Source organism: Spea bombifrons, chromosome 3 (assembly GCF_027358695.1).
Source record: "Spea bombifrons isolate aSpeBom1 chromosome 3, aSpeBom1.2.pri, whole genome shotgun sequence".
Taxonomy (NCBI): domain Eukaryota; kingdom Metazoa; phylum Chordata; class Amphibia; order Anura; family Pelobatidae; genus Spea; species Spea bombifrons.
Window position 1 is genome coordinate 69,504,040 of NC_071089.1, and position 10,064 is coordinate 69,514,103.

General features: G+C 41.9%; 1 protein-coding gene across 4 annotated transcripts in view; it reads left to right on the forward strand.

The window, feature by feature from the left end:
* The first annotated feature begins 1,877 nt into the window (after window positions 1-1,877).
* Window positions 1,878-10,064, forward strand: part of SYNCRIP (synaptotagmin binding cytoplasmic RNA interacting protein) — a 13,140-nt gene continuing 4,953 nt past the window's right edge. Inside the window, exons 1-7 of one of the 4 annotated variants that reach the window (XM_053461176.1) lie at window positions 1,878-2,047; window positions 3,972-4,131; window positions 5,262-5,380; window positions 7,077-7,184; window positions 8,175-8,288; window positions 8,400-8,576; window positions 8,761-8,896. In XM_053461176.1, the coding sequence (XP_053317151.1) occupies window positions 3,984-4,131; window positions 5,262-5,380; window positions 7,077-7,184; window positions 8,175-8,288; window positions 8,400-8,576; window positions 8,761-8,896 (802 nt within the window). In that variant the 5' untranslated portion in view covers window positions 1,878-2,047; window positions 3,972-3,983. The remainder of the gene's footprint in view (window positions 2,048-3,971; window positions 4,132-5,261; window positions 5,381-7,076; window positions 7,185-8,174; window positions 8,289-8,399; window positions 8,577-8,760; window positions 8,897-10,064) is intronic. The other 3 variants (XM_053461178.1, XM_053461177.1, XM_053461180.1) reach the window with 3 other exon arrangements.

Here is a 10,064-nt window from a genome sequence, read left to right on the forward strand (position 1 = left end):
TTTATGCAATTCAGTAGCCATAACTGCAGGTCATGAAGTTTCTCCATAATGTGTTGTATATAACTTTTGCTAGCAACATGGGGATTATGTATGGAAATCCCTCGTCTGATCCAGCACAGATACTCTGTTTATCCCCCATTCTTAATGACTTTCAATTTTTGACTGGTAGCCATTATGGATCAGCGAGAATCATCAAGTGGCAATTATAGAAACTTGGGGGCTGAGTGCAGGTTTCACATACACATCATAATTTTAAGTGGAGTGCTTGATAGAAAGGTTTTGGCACTGATTGGATTTTCAGGGACAAAGGACACCAATGAAGGCTTTGAGCGAAGAGTACCTTCTCTGCACTTAACTCAACAGGAAACTGGAGCTACTCATAGCCCACTTTCTTGAGGCTGTCAGTCTGTCATACTAGAAGCAGTAGAAAAAGTGTAAAAGAACACTATTTCTGGGAGGACACAGGTCTACTGTATTTATTAGGACCAACTAAGCTATGTGAAAGGGAGGGATGGGGCAAGGATTGAGGGTGATGCCGCCATAGAACAGTGCTGCTTAATATGGTGACACTATGTAAAACATTAAATGGCAATAATAATAATAATAGTCATAGAAGAGTTATTTGCCTATGACTATGACTATGACTATGACTGGCCATCTGAGCCAATGCTCACAAAGCATAATCATACGCATTTGAAAAACCGTAAACGTAGTGGCAAATGCTTCAACGTTGATGTCCATGTCCAGTACACATTGGCTTGATCATGTACCCTGTTTGCACACTTCAAAAATGTTGGCAAATGTTCGCTTTCATTACACAGATTAAATGGGCAATCATACTCCTGCACAGCGAATAGCTGGGAGTGAGGATAGGGGCAAATGCATTTGGGGGGATTGTACAAAAGGCATTTGCAGTGGAGACTTAATATAAATTTAAAGGGACCTCAAAGCTATTATTTGCATTAAAGTACATATGTTCGCTGGAGTGTCCATTTAAATCAGGGGTACAAATCCAAAATCTGACTTTCCGGGGCAGCTAAAACAGCTAAACCCCCTACTTCCTTAAGATCGTTGATTCTTGTTTTTTTCTTTTGTTGTATTACAAATTTAATTATAGTAAAAAATACCATATCAATAAAACACCCAATTTGCAGAGCCGTGTATTCCATCGGTGAAAGCATTGTGACGCAGCCCAGGGCAACCAGTGTAGGGAAAATGTCAATACACTGACACTAGTAGCTGTGAAAAGCCATTGTTGCTTATGGCACATTTAGTCAGTAGTCCCTCGGCAACAGCACTGATGCATGCTTGAGTAATAAAAATGCGTTTTAAGGGACAAATGGGGCAGCTGTTTATTACTATGTAACCAATTGCAGAAATATGTGAATGTTGATTTTTTATTTCTAAAAAGGTGGTTTTAACCAGTACAATTTAACTGTTCAAAACCTAAAAACCGACGTTTTACTGATATCGAATGTTTAGTGAAAACGATCAGACCGCTCCAAACGGAAAGCGAACGATTCCAAGCCCCCAGCGCGCCAGATGTTGGAATCCAGAACTACACAAGAAAAGAGAAGGGAAAGCACCGCCCTCCTCCGCCCAAAGAGAATGCGCATGCGCACTCGGCCCATTAGTCAATACAGGTATCTACGTGTGCGCGCCGCTTAGGGTTTGGCCATAGCTCTCAATGGGGTTTCCTGGGCGGTTCCGCAGGGCTGAATGGTCACTCCCATGATAGGAGGATCGGTGGAATTACGCAGGGGTAGCCCAGGAAACCCCGGAGATGAATGACGCTCGGCACATCCTTAGTACGCGCTCCCGTTGTGTGTTGCGCGGTCACGAAAGAGGGGTGGGGACTGCCTGCCAGCGGCGTGAGCTCCGCTCTCTCGGCCGCCATTTTACAACAGCCACACTCCGCCGGACAAGGGAGCTGTTGCAGCAACACGAGGGGCGCGTTCGTCCGACTGTGTGAGAGCACATAGAAGGAATAACCAAGGTGAAGACGAAGCGAACCGGAGGCAATAGATCCCCGCTCGGATCGGGAGAGGTGAGCTGCTTACACAACTTGCTACCGATCCCTCGCACGTTGTTGTGCCAGAGCCGGCGTTTCTGGAAAATGGATTCCAGCAGGAGCACGTTGGCCGCTGCCTGTTTGCAGGGGGCGGGGAGACCGAGCGGAGTCCTGGTTAATGGGAATGTACGGTTCCTGCAAAGCCTCTTTAACATGAAGCGCTGGCTGCTCTGAAGCCGGTGTGTTGCTGTGCTGGAGGGTGGGAGGCCTGCTGCTGGTGTAGGGAGCGTGGTTGGTGTCGTACGAACCTGCTGAGTTCGCGTTTATCTGTGGTGGTTGATTCATCCAGCCCTGGCCCGGGTGTCTGCTGCTTGTCACAGGTGTAGCCGCCTGTGGCGGCTCTGTGGGTTATCATTGATGACATTGGCGGCTTCACCTGTCATCCGGTCATATACTTAATGATTTCACCAGGGCCCCGAGCAGCGGGCGCCCTCTTAGGCCCCGGCATCGTGGTGCTCGTGTGGCAGTGTTGCTTATCGGCTTGTGGGCTGAGCTTTGTGCATCATTGTCGGCGTGTCGGCACGCTGTAATGGTCGCTGGCGGTGTGCTGGTATTATGTGCGGCTACTTGAGGAGCTGAGCACGTGTTTGCTGCGGGCTCCGGGCCCGGCCTTGCTTCGCCCTGTGGGTGGGGAGAGTGGAGATGCGCTTTGTTCCCCTGTGTTCGCCAAAGTCAGACGGGCGGGAAGGAACGGGCTGACTGAATCCGTGAAGCGGTCCCACAGGCGTCTAGCGGGGCCCTCGCTCCTTTTATTGGAACCTGGCATTGGCTTCGTTGACTGAAGCTGGAGAATGGGCTTTGTGGCTGCCTCCTCCCGCTGCTTGCTGACCGGGGCTGTGCGATGGGGTTTGTATTGTGGCTGCCAGTCTTGCAGAATACTTTTTCTACTTTGTATAAAGTTTATTATCCCTCCCCATTTTTAGCACGCTTGTTCTGCTTTATTGTGTATTTGGTTGTCAAACAGCCCTGAGCAGTAACACTCGCAGTGTTTGTATACAAGACAGTTGCAGCTGAGATGGATTTTTCTGGTGCTTTTACATTCTAAGGGGGTCTTTATCATAAATCCACCATCTATCCCGGTTTTCTCATTGTGTTGATACAGAAAGCCAGAAGCATTCGCTCGTCTATCCAGACTGCCCGCTTTCCCTCATGTAGACACTCAGATCTTTGGTCTCCGCTTGGATTCGGGATATTCTCTCGCTGCGTTAGCCTCTACAACTTTTGCTGGGAGGCTGTTCTATTTATCTACCTACCTCTGAGCGACTTAAGTCTTTGCATTGCTTCTAATATATAAACGTTGGTTCTTATCCGCCATCAAACTCTTTCATCCCTTTCTGGCCGCCCGCCTTTTCTTAGTCCTTTCCTGGGTTCAGGAGCCATGTCCCTATGCCATGTGTGTTTAATGTATGTTATAGATGTGACAGAGTGCTTCCATAGTGACACTTAAACAGCTTTGGAAAGCCCCATTTAAAATCTTATGTTCATTTTACACTGCTTTATATAGCGCCATCATACTCCGCAGCGCTGTACAGTGGGCAGGCAGAACGAGTGCGTAACAATTTGAGTTACGGGTACGAGAGGTAAGGAAGGTCCTGCTCAAACAAGCGTACGACTCCATTTGTCTCAAGAACCTGCTGTTCGGCTATAGCTCTCGTTCTTGACATGTTTTAATAGGAATTATGGGGAGATGGGAGGCTTCACTGGCGGCTGGCAGGCCAGCGTTTAACTTTTGTGACAGATTACAGTAAAGATTTAGTGAATGACTTTAGAGCGAGGTCCACTACAGTGGTTTTATATCTAAATCAATAAAATGTGCCACATTGTTTTGCATGCATATCCAGTGAGGAATGGTTAATATTAGCGATACCCCTTAATAATGCCAATTATTGCATTTGTACAGATTTCTGGAGATATGGCCGCTGAACATGTAAATGGGAATGGCACGGAAGAGTCCATGGATACTTATGCTGCAGTAGTCCCATCTGAGCATTTGCAGACTTTGCTCGATGCTGGTTTACCACAGAAAGTTGCTGAAAAACTAGATGAAATTTACATTTCAGGTAAGACTTGGATCTTGCAAAAAAACTTATTTTGGATTTGTCTCTATTGGACTGTGCCTAAATTGAGCAACTTTTTGTGGTTTCCCAAAAAAAATGTATGGGAACTGCAGGTATAATCTTAGCGTCCTCAGCCACTTCAGTGATTGAGGGGTCTAATACACAGTGCTTTGCGTCATGCTGTGAAGGGCTTATAGTGGATCTGCCGCTTTCTGCCAATCCTGTTTTTAACCATTCGGTATAATTAGCATTCAGTTCTGATTAAAATGGGCTATACAGTCTCCCACCTTCATGTGTGTACCACGGGAGTAGCCATTTCTGTTTCCAGGATTTAAATGGTTATTGTTATTACCCCCTTTGTTATGTTAGACTCCTTAGTGCCAGTTGGTTCTGCCTTGGTAAAGTTGGCATGGGGGAGAGGGTTTCAGTATTTCAGAACAGAACGTCGATTAGTTTTTCTCCGGTGGTCTTGCTTTCTCTTTAGCCAAATTTCGCCAAAACATTTGAATGGCTGGGATTCTGTAGGTTTTCGTAAATTATGCTAAAATCTGTGAAGGTGACAGATCCCCTTTTAATGCTGGCTTGCCATTGTTTTAGGCATTGTTCTCTGACATAAAAAACACCAATAAAGCAAGGTAGGTAAAACTATATAGGGCTAAAATATGCCCACTTATTACCTCTGAATTTCTAATCATTCTATATACGTGTGTATTTCATGCTGTTCTGTTTACTTTATAGCAAAGGCATAACTGTGTTTTGTACTGTAAGATAAATACACAGTTTGTATCCTAAAAAGGTGCAGAGTGTTGGCGTCGGCTCACCTGTCAGATCTGTAACAAACCCCTTACTTGTGTGCTGTTCAACTTGTCTTATCACTGTCACTTCTTACAATGCCGTAGAAACATTGCGTGTATACGCTATTCTTACGTAACTACCTTCATCTTCTAGATTTAAAATACATGAATCTAAACTATGAAGGACTGGTTGTTGTGTGGACATTGACTATATTATACTGAGCTAGTATTACATCACCATATTTTGTAATATGCACAGCTCTTTGATGAGAATATTGATTCTGTACCTTGTTAAAAACAAAAAACTTAAATTGTAAAAAGCTTTTCTCTTTTCTTTAGGTTTAGTTGCACACAGTGATTTAGATGAAAGAGCTATTGAAGCTTTAAAAGAATTCAATGAAGAAGGTGCTTTAGCGGTGCTTCAGCAGTTCAAGGACAGCGATCTCTCGCATGTACAGGTAAATGTATTATATATCTATATCTTGTGATGACATTGGTAGTCAGTGTATGTGTAATATATATATATATATATATATATATATATATATATATATATATATTTTACACACAGTACTGAGCAAAAGTTTTAGGCTGGTGTGACAAAATACTTAGAAGTAAGAACTATTTAAAGAATTAAAATGCAAGGTGAATGAATAGAAGAACAATCTAAGTGAATGGGGTAATTGCCCCTTTTCTTCAAAACAGCATACATTTATTTATATATATATTTATATATATATTTCAATAGCTGTACACCATGACAACACCGAGCACATTAACAAGACACAAGGTGGCTAATACTCGGCAAGGTTTCTCCCAGGCAGAACTTTCAAGGCAGTCAGGAATTTCCATATGTTCTGTCCCAAACTCTTTTTCAGAAGCACAAAGAAACAGGAAATATTGGGGACCGTAGACACGGTTAAGTGAAAGACACATCATGCATATTTCCCTTCTCAATCGGAGGATGTTCAGCATTGGCAGAAAACAGTGGGACCTTGGTACACCCATCCACTTTCTGGAGAAGTCTAGGCAGAAGTGGTCTTCTTGGGGCAAGACCGAGCAATTCAACTATTCAGAAAGCACAGGAACTGGTGCAGAATAAAGCATTTCCTAATGGAAATATTTGGGTGTAGCGGATGGCAGTTTGTTCCCAAAGGGCTGGAGAGCACTACAAGTGTTTGCAGGCAACTGTGATGCGTGGTGGAGGAGGTTCCTTGCGATTTTTGGGGCTGCATTGATCCTGAGTTAGGGATTTGGTCGGAAAGGTCTCCTCAGTGCTGAAAAGTACAGGCAGAGACTTATCCATCATGCAATACCATGAGGGAGGCATCTGATTAACCCCAGCATTATTCTGCAGCATAACAACCCAGAGCATATAGCAAAAGTCATGAAGAACAAGGAATCCAGGAAGCAATGGTATGGCCCGCAAAGGTATCACCGTGATCTCAACATCGAGTCTATCTGGGCTTACATGGAGAGAGACACAACTGAGGCTTCCTAAATACGTGACAAACTGTAGTTAGTTCTCAGATGTTTGGAACAACCTACCTGTTGAGTTCCTGAAACTGTGTGCAAGTGTACCCGGAAGAATTGATACTGTTTTGAAAGCCAAGGGTAGTCACACCAAATAATTGATTTTGGCTTTTTCTTCTGTTCACTCACTTTGCATTTTGTTAAATGATAAATTACTATGTCTACTTTTCAAAGCATTCTCACTTTACAGCATTTTGTCACACCTACCTTAAACTTTTGCATAGTGCTGTGTATGTGTGTGTAGATCAATATAGATAGTGGGTATGTATAGACACCATACCACACAACTGTATTTTCTAAACTGGGTTATACTTGCTGATGTTTTCAGTCATGTGTATTTTCCGAGTTTCCCTAAGTGGCGTCTGGCATCAGTCTATCTGCTAAGAGTGTACACTAAACGGGCAATGCTGTTTTGCTGCTCTTGCAGTGCGGAGCTCTTGTTCTGACTCCTAAAGGAGTCGAGGGAATGTAGTTAAGATTGTCTCTATCCATCAAGTGACATGTTTGCTTGGAGCGTTGAGCTTAGTATTAGTGTAGTGTCACTTTAAATGTTAACGTTCACAACTTAGATTTTGCTTAAATTTGCATACGTATCAAATGTTTTCCCATTGCTTTTTTTAGAACAAAAGTGCCTTTTTATGTGGAGTTATGAAGACCTACAGACAGAGAGAGAAACAAGGGACCAAGGTAGCAGATTCTAGTAAAGGACCAGATGAGTCTAAAATAAAGGTATGTTTCAAAATGTGTTGGCTGCTCATTTTGGTGTGATTTCCGCCATGGCTATAAATGCTGCTTGTGTACATTAGATGTATGCAGTCAGAGCTGTATGATGCTGCAAACCTGTGCAAGTCCATATATAATAACAGTCAGTTATTTAGCTCATAAATCCTATGAAACCGTGTTCTACAAGACTATACACCTTATACCAAACACAGCAGATGTGAATCCTACTTAACTCTCAGTTTAACAAGGCTCAATGGCAAAGCTGGAGCAGTCAAAAAGTTTTGTTTAAGGGAGAGTATGTTAAAGCTTCTTTACAATATGCAATAAAGGGCCAACCCCAATGAGTGTCTGCTGCAGGAACAGCTTGGCTAGCCCTTGATATGTACTGACTCTTAATAGTGACGTGAGAGAGTTGAAACTACAACTTTCCATTTAGTGAACAAACAGAAGAAGTTCAGGCTGCATACACTCTTGTGGATGGCTAATTTGTGTTGTGATATTAAAGAATTATAGATATGGGTGGGTTGTCTAAAGTGATCTAGCAGGCGTTCACCAGATTAGATTTAGGAAATTTTGGATAAAGATGTGTGTTCCAACTCTTCTTTATGATTGTTTTATGGAAACTTTTTTTTTATTAAATCCTTTCAAATATTGAATTGTCAGCCTTTCCTAAAATAAATCGTTAATTACACCAAAATGCAGGCATTTTACTTTGAATTATTTACTAGCAACTGAGCTTAAGCTTGCATCTTTTGTCAAGCAGTCAGGGTTGGGTTTTCAACACTGGTCATCTAGTTTTTGAATGTTTTCCTTTTGGAGGACCCCTTGACATGTCTGCTTTACAAACCCTTGAGTAAGATATGCTTAGTTAAAAAAACAAAAAACCTGGTCTTTCATTGGGTCACAGAACATACAGTAATTTTTAGGAGGAAGGCATATTGCCCACATTGCCCTTTTTAGTTCTTTAGTTTTTTTTCCCCCAAATCTATTTTTTAGGCACTCCTGGAAAGAACAGGCTATACTTTGGATGTGACAACCGGTCAAAGAAAATATGGTGGACCTCCACCAGACTCTGTACATTCTGGTCAACAGCCTTCCGTTGGCACAGAGGTGAGAATGTGTCAGCTGTTTTTGAAAAGACATTGTTTGCTAATTCTGTGTTTTGTCTTGGTCCCCACACTTCTATTGTTTTTTTAAATACATATTTTTTTTTATTTACAGATATTTGTTGGTAAGATCCCAAGAGATCTATTTGAAGATGAACTTGTTCCACTTTTTGAGAAAGCAGGAACAATTTGGGATCTGCGTTTAATGATGGATCCTTTGACTGGTTTAAATAGGGGATATGCGTTTGTTACTTTCTGTACAAAAGAAGCTGCACAGGAGGCTGTTAAACTGGTAGGTATAATCATTTATTTGTAAATTTTTCCAAAGATCAGTTGTGCTCCCTAAAGCCATACTTTACTTCTCAATCTTACAAATATTGGTTAGAATACAGTCTGCTGTTTTTTGTAATGCATGAAGTTTTTAACTTTCAAACTGAAGCTTTAATTTTTTTAAATGTAATTTTCCCCTTTTTTAGTACAATAACCATGAGATCCGGTCAGGGAAGCATATTGGTGTGTGCATTTCTGTTGCCAATAATAGGCTATTTGTTGGTTCGATTCCAAAAAGTAAAACAAAGGAGCAAATTGTTGAAGAATTTAGTAAAGTTACTGGTAAGTACAAAAAAATATCAAACTCTGTTCAATAATAGCAGAAAGTTTTGTTTAAACTCCTTGATGTTGCTTTGTATTATAAATGGGCTAGCCCTGTAATTTTTTAGGTAGCCCTAATTACTGCCACAGGAGGAAATTTGTTTTTTGATTGCTCAGTAGAAGCATGTTTGGATAGGAGCAGAATTTGATCACGGATAAGAACGGTCCAGAACTTCTAGTCTGCCCGTTTTTTCCTGGTGTAAAGACTCAAACCCCCCCTTAGTCAGGATGTATGTTTTAATTCCATCACTGTATTAACAGCCATCACTGCTGTGAGACTCTTCCATTTCTCTTACACTATGTCTAACACTAGAGGGTCGGAGCATTAGATGTAAGGAAATTATTTACTATGTCCTCTTGTTATCCTTTTAAAATGAGTTTCCCTCCTATACGTTGATCCCTTTTATAATTATTGAAATGTTTGTTACATCTCCCCTCAGTTTTCTTCCAAGCTATACATATTAAGATCCCCTTAGTCCTTTCCTGATAATCTTTATGCTGCAAACCACTTACTATTTGTGTTGCCCTCTTCTGAACTCTCCAATGTGTGAATATTCTATTGGAAATGGTGCCTACAGAACTGTACACAATACAGATGTCCGATCAGGCCTCGCCTAAAGTGGCAGAACCCCCTCCCTCTTCCTCAGTGTCCCCAAGTGAATTACTTTCACGTTCATCAACCCTGGAACTGCAGCTACCACACTTGTGACCATTCTTCTAGTTTACTTAAATCATTTGCGATTTTTATCCCTGATGTAACCCACTGGTAACGGGACCTTCCTCAGAATATACATCATTAAGTACAACCTTCTGCATCCTGTCACTAAACATTCAATGTTTTTAAACCCAAAGACTGCAATTAATTTGAGTTTACTTGTGTGGGCAGTGTCAAATGCGTTACTAAAATCGATTAGGCTGTTTCAACCGCTCCTCCCCAGTCTTTTAGCTGCCCGGTCAAAAAAACATAAACTAAGTTAGTCTGACAAGATCTCCCTAACCATGCTCCCTTATCCGACTGCCAGATATTTAACAACCCTATCCTTTAGCGTGGTCTCCGTTTGTTTACTGCCATAAGACTTACTGGTCTGTAAAGTCTTCACAAAAAGTAATAGGAAAGTAATCGCAGGGA